This window comes from Schistocerca nitens, chromosome 2, assembly GCF_023898315.1.
Source record: "Schistocerca nitens isolate TAMUIC-IGC-003100 chromosome 2, iqSchNite1.1, whole genome shotgun sequence".
NCBI lineage: Eukaryota > Metazoa > Arthropoda > Insecta > Orthoptera > Acrididae > Schistocerca > Schistocerca nitens.
Window position 1 is genome coordinate 953,801,859 of NC_064615.1, and position 18,826 is coordinate 953,820,684.

At 44.0% G+C, this 18,826-nt stretch overlaps 1 protein-coding gene across 3 annotated transcripts in view; it reads left to right on the forward strand.

Moving 5' to 3' along the window:
* The window catches only part of LOC126237277 (dual 3',5'-cyclic-AMP and -GMP phosphodiesterase 11-like), a 359,136-nt gene that overhangs the window by 233,362 nt on the left and 106,948 nt on the right, over positions 1 to 18,826 (forward strand). For all 3 annotated transcript variants that reach the window (XM_049947210.1, XM_049947211.1, XM_049947212.1), the window contains 2 exons: positions 6,444 to 6,618; positions 18,182 to 18,527. In XM_049947210.1, the coding sequence (XP_049803167.1) occupies positions 6,444 to 6,618; positions 18,182 to 18,527 (521 nt within the window). The remainder of the gene's footprint in view (positions 1 to 6,443; positions 6,619 to 18,181; positions 18,528 to 18,826) is intronic.

Genomic DNA, 18,826 nt, shown 5'->3' on the forward strand with positions numbered 1-18,826 from the left:
AACAGCATCCTGCACCAAACTCGCCAGCTGACCGTTCTGGTTAGGAATGTCTGGGTTAATAATGCCGTCCAACTAAAGTGTTTGGTGACTACTCAGTCCAGATTCTATCTTCTTCTTCTTCTTCTTCTTTTTTTTTTTTTTTTAACGTCGTCTAGCGAAGGTAAGAACTTCATTTTGTGACCAATCAAACTGGTCAAGTTTTGAAGAAATCACTCGTTAATGTCAGGTTGGTAGTCTTTTTAAGCCTCCGTTTTCACAGAAATTGCCGCCTTTGTGGTAACCGGTAATTTATTAATACCAGTACCTAATGTGCCCAAAAAATCGGAAAAAACATTGTGTCTTGGGACCATAATTACGTCTTCGGCATCTCTCGGTCGCTTCGGGATAGAATTAAATTGAAATTTATGTACTTAACCAACGAGTAACAATACTGGACCAGTGGTCGTATGAGCCCAAATCAAGTTCAGTATTCAGTAACGAATTAAATGTGCCACTAGAAGCCCGCCGGTCATTCGCCCTATGTGTCACTTACATTTTCGCCTCTCGCCTGTGCTTTATCTGCAGTGCTATCGAATTAGTCAGTGCTTTCTTGCAGTATTCAGTAACACATTAACCCATCACCAGTCAATGGTAGAATTTTTCTTCTTCACCAACCACTTCTTTCGTCTATGGCAATGTTCGTCATTGTGAAAAATGCCACATTGCACGTTAAACTGCAGGTCGTCCTGAAACAGGCTGTTTCTTTGAGTCATTGGTTTCGTGACTGGTGTGATACGCTCGCCACGAATACCTCTCTTGTGCGAACCTCTTGTAATGTATCCTTTGCCTCGCTGTAAACAGCAAATATAAGTGGTAGAGCTAATTAAATATGCTTAGTGATATGCAGTGCATAAGTAAAGGTTTCTCATTCAAAAGACACACGACAAAAGAGATAACAAGGTGTAACTATCGTCCTCTAGTTACTAAATGACCTATCTGATGTTGATTTAACTTCGGAAAAATGAGATAAGCATTCTTGCTGATCGCTGATTGTTTCAGGCCGTGCGTGTTGCAGAACGTACAGTTGTTCGATAAGCGGGTTAACCATGGAAAGTGTCAACTTAATTTCCATTTCAGATAGTGATATGAAGATTATTCTGACTTCACAACGTAGCATGCAGGTTCGATTTGAAGTGAAATGTTCAAACAGCAAGATGCGTTGCGACAGCAAGATGTGTTGCGGGATCGTACTGTTGGCTTCCGAACAATGCACTCTACCCTTACTGACACGTCTTCTGCTAAAACAGAAAATACACAGCATAAAAACATATGCGAGGAATCTATAGGATACTACAATAATGGTAGACACTTTTAATAATTATGCCCAGGTATTATTCAGAACAGTATAAAGTCAGCTACACATACCTACGTCTGTAATGCAAGACAGAACAAGCTAGAGTGAATCAAGGGAAGGAGCTTCTGCCTCAACAACTTAAACTGTTTTTAATAACTGACATGTAATATTTTTACGTATACACATCTATCTGAATTTATTCACTATTCTCTTTTTATCTTTCGCTTGGATGGGTGTACATTTTATTATGACAGTACTTATAAACGAAAAAATGACATTATTTTATCTCTTACGCTTTACTCTTTATCTCAGAGCAGTACTTGCACCCAACATTTTGGCTGAGTTTCTTAGTCGAAACGTCCGGATAGCAAAGGCATACCATTTCCAGTAAGACGATGACTGGTAAAAATGACTTTCATGTTGATGGCAGTTTTACCTTCAGTAATTGCTAACTGATAATTTTTTGTATTAAATTTTAGACGCTCTCGTCGTTGCGTTTTTACGCTTTACTTAATTATGAACTGATACCGCCATCCATTGAAAGTGCGGCGTCACAGCTTCCGCATGTGTAGAACGATTCGGTACGGCGTATCTGCTGGCGCCGCGGTGGAGATGGAGAAACGCCCACCGGCTCAGCCGGCTGCTTGTGCGTGTCCGGTGTTGCGTACGCTACCTGCACGCACCGTCACGCACGTGCGCGCTCTCCAGCCGTGCGTGTCGTGCGGCGCCGCTATTCCCGGCTTACCTCTCGCTGTATTCAAAGTTGCACGGTCACCGCGAGGAACCGCTCTGGAAATGGGTGTGTCCCTTTCCGCGTTATTTCTGCGCGGCCGGGCGGCCGAGCAGTTTTAGCAACTCGGCGCAACAGCTTTCCGGAAAGGCCGACTACTGTATAGCGTGGGAGGCTGGCGGCGTCGGTTTTAGTGATGCGTGAGGTGTTACTTTGCTGACTGTCCGCTACGGGCCCATTCCGTCTGTTGGAGCAGAGCAGGCTGCTGAATTTGACTCTCCTCTCTGCTTCTATTCCACCCCCGTCCATTGAAACAGTATTACACCTAGTTCTACACTCTGCAAGCCGCTTTACATTGTGTGGAGGGGGTTAATTCTGGCACCACTAGGGATATCGTTTCACCTGCGTGCGACCACGTCTGTCTCCTAGCTCCTTAGCGTTCTGATCATTTAACGAGGTGTGTGGGAGGGAGCAGTTTCATGTCTGACACTTCTTGGAACGTACACGCTCGTAATTTCGAGAGTAACCCTCTCCGAGGTGTTCTTGTCTCATAGCTGAAGGGAGGGGAGAGACAGTTGTGCATGAAGTACCACTCTCACAGACGGTAAGCTGTTTTCATTAGTATATACGTGGATGTGGAACGTATTACGAAATAAGTCAGTCGTGACTGATAAAAATTTGTTGAAGTCCGGGATTCGTACTAGAATTTACTGCTTCTCGCGAGTTGTCACCACAAAATTTTCAAATTTCATCCTATTACTTCGGAACACCACAACCAGAGGTTTTCCCGCCCAGCATATGGAACGGACACGGGTGAGCAGAACTGATTTGGTGGAAGACGATGGTATCCCTTGCCGCTGGGATGTATAGCAACTGAATAGGCCGGCCGGGGTGGCCGAGCGGTTCTAGGCGCTACAGTCTGGAATCGCGTGACCACTACGGTCGCAGGTTCGAATCCTGCCTCGGGCATGGATGCTTGTGATGTCCTTAGGTTAGTTAGGTTTAAGTAGTTCTAAGTTCTAGGGGACTGATGACCTCAGAAGTTAAGTCCCATAGTGCTCAGAGCAATTTTTGAAGCAACCGAATAAAATGAAATGAAAGGAGTCAGTGCGGAGGAAATGAATAATATAAGGCACGGAAATATGCGTACATAATCAACCACATCCCATTATCACCGTGGTACGACTCTGTTACGCGTCATGGGGAAGTTGTTCTAAAAAAATTGTTTTTCCGTCGCTTCAGCCACGGAAGATATAAGGCGGCACATTCATCAGTTACAATGTACTTGTATTACCGCTGTGCTAGTGCAGCCCAGAAGAAGACACTAATCGTATTATCCTCGGTTGTACTCTACCATCACAAGGAACAGCATGTTTACTACAGCGTGTAATGAGTAATGCAGTGTGGACAACATCAGTTTCCCACTAATGTAAAGACAATGTGGTGTTACACACGCGTCATCTATTTCGCCACTGGGGAAATAACGTAATTTTTTAACTGTTTACCCTAGACCAAACACACACACACACACACACACACACACACACAGAGAGAGAGAGAGAGAGAGAGAGAGAGAGTGAGAGTGAGAGAAAAAATGTGAATCTACATTACACTTTTATTTTGCGAATGATTTCCATTTTAATGTTTTAAAAGTTAGCTGAACGTATCATGTCCAGAGGGGAGAAACGCCCTTGTACATTGCTTCAAGCGGTATGATAACATTACCGGCAAGGTCACTTGAGTACTTAATATTTCGGAAGGGAACGCACACGCACTGTGACGGAAATTATCGATATTAAGGACTTCGTGGCCTCTAGTGCTGTGTCGCTAAAATGTCACCTACGGAAAACATTAAGTTTCTACCTCTGGTAAGGCTGTTCTTATGAGCTAGAGTTTGTGTAGTAGTGGACAATCGACTTCGAAACTGGCAGCAGTAAACTGACGAAAAACCGAGTATGTGGACTGTCAAACTTTTCATATTTGGTTGAACGTGAAGCCCTACAATGTAACACGATGTCTGCAGTAACAGAACAACAAGGATTAGTTCTTGCGAACTGGTGTTTCGATCACATCTAAGAACTGGCGGCATTCTTAGTGGGAACGTGTAAGCAGTGTCATCACAGTGAATCGGAAGTCATATCGTTAACATAACGCGTGTGTTCATTGGAAAACATTAATTGTCAGTCGTTAATTCGAACAGCTCACGTGTTGTTGAAATACCGCGAGTAGTAATCAGGGAGGAAAAACCAACAAGTATTGGTGCCATAATGCGTGAGTTAAGTATCATTTCTCGCAAGTAGAGTATCAATATGATACGCGCACCATTATGCGTTAGAAGATAGTTGTGGAAGAACTGTGGGCGTGAATTCTGCGAATCGATTATCCCATAGAAACCGCAATCAAGATGGGACAGGAGATTAAGCATGAGACGCCTACGATGCATGGAAGTTCCGTGACAGTGTGTTGTGCGCTCGATGGCAGATTTCCTCTCGCTTGTCACGGGCGTGGCAATGCTCGCTCGTGTTCAAACTTGACAGTAGTTGGTACAGACGAGCTCAGGTACGACCGTTACATTGATATTGTTACTGTACTGATTTCCTTTGCCAGTATTGATGGCGATTCTTTTATTGTCACTCGTCCTTCACTGTGCTGTTACATCTTCGTGAATCCTTCCAGGAACTTGATAGCGGAACAGTGCACTTACATGCAAGAACAACTGTAATAACGATATGATGAATTAATACGAAATTTTTAGAATTTACTGAATTTTCCGGAGTTAACAGACGTGTTCGAAACATCTCAAATCTTAAGCGTTTCCAATTACGAAACTTGTAGTAATAGACGGTGCACTTGCTCTCCAAATGTCAGATGATAGGTTAGAGTTTTTTACCTGTCTCCGGAAGGTGGTACCTGGAAGACATGCAGTAAAAGCAAAGTAGCGTGGGGCACCTATGGCTGAGTTTAGTTAACATTTGTGCAGTGGAACTGATGTGCCAGTGTTTGGACTCGAGGCATACTGCTTATTGGTATTGTTTAAGTTCAAAGACATTTTGTTGTTGTTCCAATGAGCAGCAGTTTCCTTTAACAAGAAACACTTTCCTTCTGTAAAAACAAGTCTTTGTTTTATTTACCACATGTAGAGTCAACAGTCTTGTAAAAAATCTCTTTAATGCGTTGTAAATGTTTCTTTCATCGCGTAGATGGTGGAATTGTTTTGTTGTTGTTTTTCAGAAAATCTGTTACAATAGTTCAAATGGCTCTAAGCACTATGGGACTTAACATCTGAGGTCCTCAGTCCCCTAGACTTAAAACTACTTAAACCTAACTAACCTAAGGACAACACACACATCCATGCCCGAGGCTGGATTCGAACCTACGACTGTAGCAGCAGTGCAGTTCCGGACTGAAGCGCCTAGAACCGCTCGGCCACAACGGCCGGCAGCAACTGTCTGCGCTCATGCAGGAATTCAGTAAACACTTCAGTGATCGGTCTCGTGGAATTAAGAAATCGTCTATTTACTAAGTCATGGAAGTGAGGAGGTAAAAATTTTGGGGGGACTCCATGCTTGATTGCAGTAAGCAGATTCAAAACGATACGGACTGCAGTACTTGTGCAGAGACTGAAGACATAACTACAACAGGCCAACATTCTCCCTCGGAAACTAGTTGTAGAAGTTCAAAGACGCGAGTGCCGTATCCTTCCTCGCTAATCTACTGCTCGTAACTCCTTAAGAGGCAACATTCCTGTCCGGTGCTCGTCACAGCAGAATGTCACTCACACGCATTTCCAGAAGACCACATTCCTATGACGTCGCCATTGCCGCCTCGCAGGTGTTCCTCTCGGCGTACTGCTACGAATCTCGTCACCGCGCTGACACGCTCATCTATCCTGTGGAACAGCTGCCTTCCCGTTTCTGCGTTTCAGAGCGTCAGAACGTGCAGAGCCGTGATTCGCTGTTTGCGTGGGCGACTGTGATGTGACACTGTTCCGCGCAGTGCTCTAGTCGCTTTTGCCTGGCCGCTTACACCGGATAGTTGTATGCTGTGCTGGTGGTGACCTCGGACTTTAGCCAGCTAGATTGTTTACGTTCCAGTTTCTTTTCCACTTGTCGCAAACATAAGTGACCTTCACTCTTTTACCGTAACGCGGACCATTAGTTGAGGAAGAGATTCTCAGTGCCTGTTGATATTGTTGTTTTTGCTGTTTCGGATTTCGTTCCGAAGACCAGTTTCGTGCATCTCTCCACTGTAGCTTATTCTGTGCAAGCCTCTTCCTACCTGCGTAGCTATTGCAGCCTAATCCACTTGAACGTGCTTGAGTATCTGGAGAGCTGCCAGGGTTGTCTGGCGCCTGACGGGAGTGTGGTGGTGGTGTTGCAGGCCTGCACCTGCGCACGGCGGCCGAGGAGACGAGGATGACGGCGGAGACGGCGCCCAGCGCGGTGGCGCCGCCGGGCGCCGAGGCGGCCAAGCAGCAGTACTACGACCCCGAGTACGCGCGCATGGAGGCCTGGCTCGACGAGCACCCGGACTTCGCGCACGACTACTTCCTGCGGTCAGTACTGCCGGCTACGCCACCACTCTAAACGTGCCGCCTAGACAATGCCACGAAAAGCGTCGTTCTGTTGGTTATAGAAAGACAAAATCATGTTTTGTATGGACCTTGGGCTAGGTAGGGGAACGGCGGGTATTACGGGCCATTTAACGAAAAATGTGAATCACAAAATATATTTGTAGCTTAACTCAGTTATGAGCAAAAAAACTTCTTTACTCTATGTAATAAAAATGTATTTAGAAGTAGACAGAGTGGTCCATTGATAGTGACCGCGCCAAATATCTCAACGAAATAAGCATCAAACGAAAAAACTACAAAGAACGAAACTCGTCTGGCTTGAAGGGGAAAGCAGATGGCGCTATGGTTCGCCCGCTAGATGGCGCTGCCATAGGTCAAACGGATATCAACTGCGCTTTTTTAAATAGGAACCCCCATTATTTATTACATATTCGTGTAGTACGTAAAGAAATATGAATGTTTTAGTTGGACCACTTTTTTCGCTTTGTGATAGATGGCGCTGTAATACTCACAAACGTATAAGTACGTGGTATCAAAAAAATGTTCAAATGCGTGTGAAATCTTATGGGACTTAACTGCTAAGGTCATTAGTCCCTAAGCTTACACGCTACTTAACCTAAAATATCCTAAGGACAAACACACACACACCCATTCCCGAGGGAGGACTCGTACCTCCGCCGGGACCAGCCGCACAGTCCATGACTGCAGCGCTTACACCGCTCGGCTAATCCCGCGCGGCTACGTGGCATCAGGTAACATTCCGCTAGTGCGGACGGTATTTGCTTCTTGATACATTGCCCGTGTTAAAATGGACCGTTTACCAATTGCGGAAAAGGTCGATATCGTGTTGATGTATGGCTATTGTGATCAAAATGCCCAATGGGCGTATGCTATGTATGCTGCTCGGTATCCTGGACGACATCATCCAAGTGTCAGCCACATGTGAAACGTCAACCACGACCTGCAACAAATGATGATGCCCAAGTAGGTGTTCTAGCTGCTGTCGCGGGTAATCCGCACATCAATAGCAGACAAATTGCGCGAGAATCGGGAATCTTGAAAACGTCGGTGTTGAGAATGCTACATCAACATCGATTGCACCCGTACCATATTTCTATGCACCAGGAATTGCATGGCGACGACTTTGAGCGTCATGTACAGTTCTGCCACTGGGCACAAGAGAGATTACGGGACGATGACAGAAGCGTCATTCACCAACAGCGGTAACGTAAACCGGCATAATATGCGCTATTGGGCAACGGAAAATCCACGATGGCTGCGACAAGTGGAACATCAGCGACCTTGGCGGGTTAATGTATGGTGCGGCATTACGGGAGGAAGGATAATTGGCCTCCATTTTATCGATAAAAATCTAAGTGGTGCAATGTATGATGATTTCCTACGCAATGTTCTACCGTTGTTACTACAAGATGTTTCACTGCATGACAGAATGGCGATTTACTTCCAACATGATGGATGTTCGGCACATAGCTCGCGTGCGGTTGAAGCGGTATTGAATAGCATATTTCATGACAGGTGGACTGGTCGTCGGCTCGCACGTTCACCAGATCTGAGGTCCCCGGATTTCTTTCTGTGGGGAAAGTTGAAGGATATTTGCTATAGTGATCCACCGACAACGCCTGACAACATGCGTCAGCGCATTGTCAATGCATGTGCGAACTTGACGGAAGGTGAACTACTCGTTGTTGAGAGGAATGTCGTTACACGTATTGCCAAATTCATTGAGGTTGACGGACATAATTTTGAGCATTTATTGCATTAATGTGGTATTTACAGGTAATCACGCTGTGACGGCATGCGTTCTCAGAAATGATAAGCTCACAAAGGTACATGTTTCACATTGGAACAACCGAAATAAAATGTTCAAACGTACCTAAGACCTGTATTTCAATTTAAAAAACCTACCTGTTACCAACTGTTCGTCAAAAATTGTGAGCCATATGTTTGTGACTATTACAACGTCATCTATAACAAGCCGAAAAAAGTGGTCCAGCTAAAACATTCATATTTCTTTACGTACTACACGAATATGTAATAAAAAGTGGGGGTTCCTGTTTAAAAAAACGCAGTTGATATCCGTTTGAGCTATAGCAGCGCCATCTAGCGGGCCAACCATAGCGCCAACTGGTTTCTCCATTCAAGCTAGACAAGTTTCGTTCTTTGTAGTTTTTTCGTTTGACGCTTATTCCGTGAGATATTTGGCCCGGTCACGATTAATGGACCACCCTGTATGAAGGGAAGATAACAGAACATGTAATTAGAATTAATCTTGCATTTTGGGCAATTTTAAAAATTGGCGGGAGTATGGGCCATACCAATACGATTATGTTTATAAATTAAAAGCACTGTTTTGAATAAAAGTCTTATTGTTTAATACTATACACAGGGTATAACATATTATATTTCATTTACCCTATGCTTTCTTTAGCTTCCAGAGATCACAAAAGTAAAGAAGTAAGTGTCAGTGTCCGCACAGAGCTCATGTGCCCAGCCTTCACACTTCTTGCACTGAATCCGGTTTTCCTCATAGCTCTCTCCACACACAATGCATTTTACATCTATAACGTCTTGAGAAGTGCTTGGTGTAGGACTGCCATTACGAAAAATTTTGATTTGTTCATTTTTCTTCTTCTTATTGATCATCGTTTGTTCTTGTTTTGAAAATTTCATTTCTCTCTTTTTCTGTTGTGCTTTTTCCTGTTGCTCTTCTGATACTTTCTTGTCAATCAGCGTATATTTTTTATTGGATTGATGTCAATATTTTGCTTCTCTCTGCCTTTCTTTTCCGACGTGTCAACCTCTTTCCGCTGCAGAAGGGCAAATGCGAGACCTCTTTTAACACACGTGCAAAATCAGAATGTTCACTTGAGTGTATTGCATTGGTGGAAGTGGCGGTCTTTCCAGAAGTGATCGTAGATTCTGTCTGGGAAGCAAGCTGAGGGAGTTTTTTCTTAAATGTGGGCACAGTATCCTTTTTTAAAAAAGAAGAAGAAGAAAGAAATGAGTTCCGTGGCCCATACCATCCGAATGTCGCATGGCCCGTACTACCCAACTCACACTGATATGAAAACATCGTAGTAAGCGAAACATTGTTACCGCAAACGAAATGTAATTTTCACTGTCTTATTAATAGAGCAAACTAAATAACAGCTCTAGTTTCATAAGCATGTTCTTACCTGTAATGATGGAGAGTGATGTTAAAAAGTATTCGAGGCAACAACTCGTAGGAGCACAAACAGACAATAAGCACTCACAGACGATACGACAATGGGAATCAAATTAACTCTCTGAACATGGCGAAATGACGCTGGCAGCAAAGATTACACTGTGTACCGTGCTGCTACCTAGTAGTGAATAGCTAAAATACGAACTGGCACATACTTCCCGCTGGCCCATACTACCAGCCGTTCCCCTGCCTTCTGTATACCCAACAGAGCGATCATGAACTCTAACTAACCTACAGTACAGTGTCAAAGATTCAATGTTACGCACTTCCTCCAGCTCAGACCAATGGAGCAAATCGGTTGGTTCTTGTAAGGTGACGAGTCATATGACAGCGACATTCACATATACAGATGGCTGTAATATCCGTACGCAATGTTTAGAAGGGCAGTGCATTGGCAGAGGTCTCATTTTTACTCAGGTGATTCATGTGAAACGTTGACCGGCGTGATTATGGCCGCACAACTGAAATTAATAGACTTTGAACGCGGAGCGGTAGTTGGATCTAGACGCACTGGACAATCCATTTCGGAAATTGTTAGGGAATTCATTATTCCGAGATCCAGTGTGTCGAGAGTGTGCCGAGAATAGCAAATTGCTGGCATTACCTTTCACCACGGACAACGCAGTATAAATGGCTATACACGCAGCATGGCTCAGTATTTCAGCAGGGGACTTCCAACGATTTGTGTGAGCCATGCCACATCGAGTTGTAGCACTACATCGAGGAAAGGGTGGTCCGTCACGATGTTTAGGAGGTATCCCATGACTTTTGCACCTCAGTATATGTGGTCTGCCTTAAGAAGCTTATGGAGGCACCTATTAGTTCATAGGTGGTACATGAGAAAACCTGAAAAACGTGGTTTTTGGCTAGCAAAACCGAGCCGCGGTTTCCAAGACGGCTACGCAGAGCAAATGACTGAAATTTTTTCGATGTATTCCTAAATTTGTGCGAAGGCTGGGAATCGAACCCGCATCTCCTGCTTACTGGACAGGTGCGTTAGCTGCTAAGCCATCTGGGCACAGCAGTTCACACAGCTGCACGGATTACTCTGGCACGCCTCCTTCATCGAAAACTGTGAAAATTTTCTTGATATTTTTATCCGTTTTCGAAGAACAGAGATTCAAAGTTACCCTATTTGTGCGTAAAACCCGCACGTAATATGCGGTGTTAGGCGAAAACGTAGTTTATAAACTGACGTAGTACCGAGAAGTATGCTGTAAAGTGCCTCCGTTACCATCGGAAGGGTTCTGTAGTGCTGAAGCACATGCAAAATTTTTGTCCACGTTAAGTCCGTTCTGAGGTGTAAAATTAGCTTTCATTTCAATTTCACTGAAGTAAACTAACATCCTACCTACCCATAAGGCTCTTTTCATATGAGTGACTTGCTCTGCTGTAACAGGGTAAAGAAAGGAACCAGCCGAAAAATGCTCCTATCGGAGCACAAAAAAAGGCTAATATGTTCAGTTTTTAAAGACTGTGACTGGAAAATAGGATATGACTTGCCTCATTCTGTCTTCCTCAGCACCTTTAAAAATTTTCCCAAAAATTTTGGCCTGCCAATGTAGTCGTACTTCTTTATGCTGAGAGACATCGGAGATAGTGACAGTGGGAAAGAAACGGAAAACTAATAAATACTGGAAGATAGTAGACAGTGGTTGTGGTATAGGAAGAACGAAGGAGACAATGACAGTGTGAGAGAGCGAGAGGGACACAGAGGCCGTGGAAAGTAGTTGACTGTGGCAGAATAGTGTTAGAGAAAGAGAATGTGAAAGTGAGTTAGAGCCATTAATAATGAGTGAGAATCTGTGTATGACAGTGGCAACGAGGAAGAGAAGATAGTGACAGTGAGAACAGATAGCAGAAATGGATGAGATAGTAGCAATAATAGAGTCACACTGACAGTGAGAAGACAGTAGTAGTAGGACAGGACGAAGTGTGAGCGAGTTAGAGTTAGTGGAGTTTGTGGGAGTGAGATGTGAGTTGCACGTAAAAAATAGTTTGAATATGTTTGCATCTCAAAATTTTTGGGAGAATATTTAAAGGGGCCGAGGAAGGTAGAATGAGGCAGCTGGTACCCCACATTTCAGTAAGGGTCTTTTAAAACAAGAGCATATTAGCGTATATTGTGATCCGATAGGAGCATTTTTCCGCTGGTGTTTCTATACGCATCCTTATCTTCCATCTTTGTAACATGGCTCGTATGCGAAATACACAGTACTTTCCGTTAACTCGCGTCTGCCTCTCTCGTCAAGAAGAACCACTAGTATGCAATGCCTACGTGTCACCATAACAGTGCCCCGCATTTTGAGGGAATGCGTTTTGTGTCAAGTGAATGAAGTTCATTGAAATAAATTATCTGGAATCAATGAGGATGAAACTATTGAACGAGCAATGATATGAAATATCATCAGTCATAACATATTCATTACATTACAATTTTCTGAATGATGTTCGCTAATATCATTTCATATCAGTGCATCTTAAATAATTTCTTGTTAGGGGCCACCGACCATTACACTTCAGTGATTTCGTTTGATACCTGTGCTAGGTAAGCCAGGGTCCTATACAGAATCCACTCCCTCACAGGTACTACATCTCGGTCAGAATAGCAAAGTCAAAATCGGGTTGGCTCTGGTTTGTTATTTGCTATAGTAGCTGTCTTATTAACTACTAGCTGTCAGTCACTTTGTTCTCCGGAGAAACCTTTGGTGGCAGTGTTAGAAAGTAACTGGAGGAAACGACATTGACTGTGAAATTTAGAATCGGGCCTGGAGGCGTCAGAAAGCCTCATGCTTAAGGGAACTGCTCACGAAAAGCGTGTGACATTAGACATACATTCCATTTTTGGCATGACGTTACCAGTGTTAAACGCTTCTTCCTTTTATTGCGGTACTGTGTCACGAAGCTTATGTGAGCTAGCGATGGTTTGAACATAACCAAAAGGCAACTTAACGCTAAGCCCTCGAAATCGCTGAATAGCTATGTCAAGACACAACTGAGGAAGTAAACAGCAGTGACACACACATTTCGCTCCGTCAGATAAACAAAGTGTAGAAAATAGTGTGTTAAAATGAGTAGACGATGCATAAATACCAGAATCGTCAAACACCAACGGTAGTGTAGGTTGTGACAAGTGGAGAAATCGGCCGTGGCAGAGCACCCGTTGTCTTAGAACAATCACGTTACAAAATTCGCCTAAACGCAGGTTCTCGCTGCGGAGAAGAGCTATCACGCCAGCTTGTTCAGATAAGTCACTGAAATCCATAAATACAACAGTTTTCTTAAGGAAGAAGAGTTCGTCATGGTAAACAGATACTAGACTGCTGTGCTGCAACGAACGACCGTTTTGCATGTAACGTGGGGAGAACCGCAGTCTCATCTCCAATCCGCCACCAGCAATGGAGAGTGGATCTTTGACAATGCAACCTCTCGTGCTTGCGAAACGTCAACGGAAGTCATTAAATAAAAGTCGGCCAAAGATCCCGAGATGAAAGCCAACTGGCATTAGGTGAAAGAGTGACAGCGCATGTCGCAGCAGTTCTGTAAACAAACAACAGTTGGACAGTGTTGTAAGAATGGAATAACGCAGCATCCTAAATGGAACTGCAACGAAACGAAATAATTTATGTGCTGTGAAAACTGAAAAAAAAAATCGATACGAAATTTGACGGTGTACTGTCTATTAAACGGAGCCGTTCATGTGCCTTCCGCTCTCTAATTGGAAGGAAACCTTGCTTAAAGTGGCGGTAAAGCTTTAAATTTCAGCTCAATTGAATTGATTATTTTCCTACATCAAATTAATATTTTCTGTTTAAAACAGATTCGTAAAGTTATTCTTTTGTCACCTGCAGAATGCTTGAAATATGAGTCCATCACTTAATATAAGAAACATTCACTAAAGAAGCTGAACATAGTCTTGGAATGATGAGTCAAGCTATCTTCTGTGAATAACAGTATGTGGAGACTACACTGATGTTTCGTAAATTGTTTATTAGTTCCTCGTGAAGTACAAAACAAAGATATACTCATTGGTTGTCTTAAGTGACTATCACAGCTCATCAAGTTTGTTTGAAAAAGAATCACAACAAGAAATTCTCACCTAAATTCACACCTGCTGCAACGTACTGCGAGTAGCGGAATCGAACTTCTTGCAGTTCGAGTGTGTATCTCATGGAGACCTCAGACTTTACTTGCGTAAATCTTATCTCTAACGTCTTTGGAGAAGAAGAAATCAAATAGCGTCGCAGTTGGTGAGCACGGCTGTCTCAGTGCAGATGTGCGTCTCTTCCTGTCTAACAACCATGAAATATTTCATACGGCGTTATCCGTATATTGTCTAATCTATGAGAGCCTGGTGTAGCTGGCACAGCTGAGGTCAAGTTTATAGTTTCAGGAATCTCAGAAACCGGTAATCCTTATTCTGCAAGGGAAATTTGCTCATTTATGTCGCATATAATCAGTAACAGCCGTTCAGTTGGAGATTGTCTCAGTTGTTCCATGATGTTAAACAGTGTTTTCGATCTGAACCATATACCTACTTATTATCCATATAAATTACAAATTGTTTCCTTGGAAACTGTAAGTTGTGTCTCACAGTTATTGATTCATAGCAGCATTTCGCAGAAAACTGGTAGCGACGTGATTTCTCATCTGGTTTCAGCCGCCGTACCTCGCTTGTATACATAAGCAGGCGCTTTCGAGGTGCTTAGTGAAAAGTCCCCAACAGGATCCGGAGGTACTAGGAAAAGCAGAGAGAAGCCTTTTATCGTTCTATTGGCGTATGTTCAGTAAACTTTGTTATTGTGCTCACTGGATACATTTCCAAAAATACGTTATCAGTGAGCAGAATTTTACTTTCCCATTTCTGTAGATTATTTGCACCACATGCTGACCTCAGTTACACACGTTGAAACTTTGCCTCGTACCGTCGGGGTAGACCTAAATGCCGAAAACTACAATGTGAACGGAGCTGGCATGAACAAACCGCGGTCCTCTGGTGACAAAAGCGAAGCGGATGAAGTCTGGCGGAAATTCGAATTCTTATAGAACTGTTAGATGCTAAACAACAACAACAATAATAATGTCTGTATCAAACAACGAGGGAATATAGCGAAGTAAATAGGCAATGAGTTGCGGAAGTGTGAAAAATAAACTACTGAATGAGATACGCCAAAAATATGAACGTTTTTCGACCTGTGAATACAATGAAATTTTAAGAACCATATGAAATCTCCACCTCCTCTGTTTTGAAAATAAAGATAGTCATAAGAACGTCAATTGAAGAAAATTGTGAAATCTTTATTGAATACTTTCTAAATTAGTGAATAATAATTAATCCAGTTAGAACTTAAACAATCGAAGGATCGAAGTCTCCTGCACTAGGTTGCAATGAGATCAAAAACAACAGTCACTGACAAAAGAACAACAAAGCTAAAAGAGAAGACTCTATAATAGCAGAATTCTGGAAGCTTGCACATACAGAAGCGATAGACGTTTTACGTAAAACTAAAGGAAACATATGGCAGAAAGAAAAACCAGAAGATGACTAGAAATTAGCGTTGATTAATCTTCTGCGTAAGAAGGGCAACACTACAGAAATGAATGTTATCGTGCTATCTCGTTACATTCGGTAACGTACAAGATTCTGTTACTATCCATCTTTAAAACAGGTAGAACAATAAGTCTAGCATAAACTGGAAAAATATCAAGGAAGATTCTTAAAAGCCGGTCGACAGCAGAACAAATACTTAATCTGTGAACAATAATAAGATATTATAAGCTGAAAGGAAAACAACATGTGTCTATTTTTGTACAGGCCTGTTTCAGAACCTTATCGACCTTAATGTCCTTCATAACGTACTGGCAGGATTGGGATTTGTTGAAAAACTACTAGATGTATAAATCATGTGGCTGATCAAATATTGTACACTTTCAGCGTATGACACTTGCTGTAAGGACTTTGTATGTATGTATGTATGTATGTATGTATTTATTTATTTAATCTTCCAGTTTTTGATCACCATCTCCCAGAATTGCAAATGTGTTCCAGTACTGGGTCAAATGTTGTATAAAATTAATTCAGGTTTATATGAGTCCCGCTGTAGTACTGTGCTCGCCTGATTATAATTAAATTGGTTGTTATTCTGAAAGTGTGAATAAAAGTAAAATACCACCCTGAACATATGAAATGTAATCGTTATTAACAGACATTCCGTCTGTGTTAGGCAGCTGTGGCTGTTTCAATTAGGCAACGTGTTCTGCTAGCTGCTGTACACGAACGACTCAGAAGGCCAAATGTACTCGCGCCGTTCCGGACCTTGCTGTGTGCTACATCTTTATCTGCACTCGGTAAGACAAAATACGATGTGCAGCGGATGGTACTTCGGCTTCACAATTTTTGCCGCCACACCCCACGCCCCTCCCACCTTTTTCATGCCCCATTTGCGAAAGGCGTGTGGGAAGAGAGACTGTCAGCGAAGCTCCGTTTCAGCTCTAACTTCCTCATCGTTACCATTTCACGTGACGTACATGTAAGCAAGTAATGTGTTGTCTAATCTTACCAGAGTATATTAGTGGGGTGAGTTGACCTTCCCAGTCGCTTTCCAAGGTCATAAGCATCCTAATTAACCGAAGCCATTAACGACCACTACGCAGTCGAAGGCTGTCAGCAGCTCATATTCCATACGACTGCCCAAGGTCACATGACGTCATAGTATTTCATAACAGCGCTTAAGCTCTGGAGCCCCAAGGCCTTGGGTTCAAACCTCGGCATGTCTAGTGTAGAGCTATAAGCTTCATAGCGTCATGGCCTTGGGGCGTTGTTGTCAAATTACACGACAATTAAGCTGTTATATTGATGTAGGGGTTTAAACCCAGCTCAAGGCCTTTGTGCTCTGAAGCTTAGAGAACTTAGCACAATTGCATAGAACTCTACAGTGGACATTAGTGTGAAATTTTGATTAAATTTCGCGAAAATTAAACTGTTTCCAAATGCCAGGGGCTGAGATCGGAACCGTGAGACTCCATAGCTTGCTCGTTGTTGTGAAACAGTGTAGCGTCATATGAACCTTGACAGTCTTAAGGCAACCTTTGTGGTTGTTTATGATCTCAGTTAATTAGTATGTTTATGTCCTTGGGGAGCGGCTGTAACGGGCATCCTACCCTACTCATGTTCTCTTGGGATTTAAATGGTAAACATTTGTGGGTTGCAGAACACCTCTCCTTGTAGCGTCTACCTCTGGAGTTCGTTTACCATCTCTGTGAGAACCTCGCGCTGAGTAAACCATTCCGTGCCGAGATGCGCCGCTCTTTGTTGGCTCTTCTCTCTCTCCCTCTCTCTCTCTCTCTCTCTCTCTCTCTCTGATACTAATCCAATCTGGTAAGGGGACTAGGCTGATGAACACTACTGAAGAATCGGTCGAACAGGTATTTTGTAAACCACTTTTTCGTGGAAGAATTGCATTTCCTTTTCATAGAACTCCGGATGGTTAGTCCTGGGTATTTTGCCGTAGTTACTCTTTCTAGTGATTTACCTGCCAGGGTAGCCGAGAGCGCTAACGCGCTGCTTCCTGGACTCGGGTAGGCGCGTCGGCCCCGGATCGAATCCGCCCGGCGGATTAACGACCAGGGCCGGTGTGCCGGCCAGCCTGGATGTGGTTTTTAGGCTGTTTTCCACATCCCGCTAAGTGAATAGCGGGCTGGTCACCACGTTCCGCCTCAGTTACACGCGTCGCAGACATTTGTGCCACGTCCGCACTATTTCACGATTTACACTAGACGCAGCCAGTTGGGGTTCTCTGATTCCGTCCTGGGGGGTTCGGTCTGGCGGCAGGAAGGGCATCCAGCCATCCCAAAAACTAACACTGCCAAATCTGTTGTAACCACTCCGACCCTGCGATCGCTGCGGGACTATGGCGTAAGCGAAAGAAAGAAAGAACTATTTCTAGTGATTTGTCACGAATGATATAAACCGACAGCAGTAGATTTCTTCGCCTATTTATGGGCAATACGTTACATTTACGTACTTTCAAGGTCAACTGCTAGTTCCTACACGGATCAAATGGACTACCGTCGCTCTGTTCGGCGGATTTTGGCCTTGCCGAAAAACCAATCGTACCGGCTGAACCTCGTCAGGCCATCCGAGGTTCCTGACGCAAGGACAGGTAGGGTCGGGCGCGAGGACATTTGGCCTGCTGGATCGTCGGTGTGTGGCGGCCTCGGTGTCGCACCACTAGACACGGGTTCTTAGCTGGCGAGGCAGCAGAGGTGAAGGCGCGCCCGCCTTTGGTCTGGTAATAGGAAGGCGACGCGGCAGGTGGTGGACGCGTGGCTCGTGGCGCACGCGACTCCCACGCCGAGCAGCGCCGAGACGCTGACGTCGCCGTCGCACGGGGCGCCGTCGCGCGCCGGCTCGGGCGCCACCACGCCCGTGCGCAAGATCTCGGCGCACGAGTTCGAGCGCGGCGGCCTGCTCAAGCCCATCGTCAACACCATCGACGGCACGCCCACCTTCCTGTCGGAGGAGGGCAGCGGCACCACCGTCGGCGTCTCCGGCGGCTGCATCGGCAGCACCGGCGGCCGCTCCCAGCGCCGCTCCCGCCACGAGCTCAGGCACCTCGACGAGAAGGAGCTCATCTTCGAACTTGTAAGTGCCAGCTTTTGCATTTTACAGACAGGGGCCGGACCCTTCGACCCACCGCTATCGACAGCCTTCGGCTTACCTGTCTGGGGCTACTATGAAATTACTCTTGTGAAAGGAATGACACCTTTTCAGAGCTTTTATTGGTCTCATACAGATGATACGATTTTATTTACGAGGGCTATCCACAAAGTAAATTACGTTTTGGAATTAAAAATAAATAAAGTATTCGAAAATTTTTTATTATATGCAGATGAAAGCCACACTTCAATACTACTTTTCTACATAGTTGCCATTTATGTTAA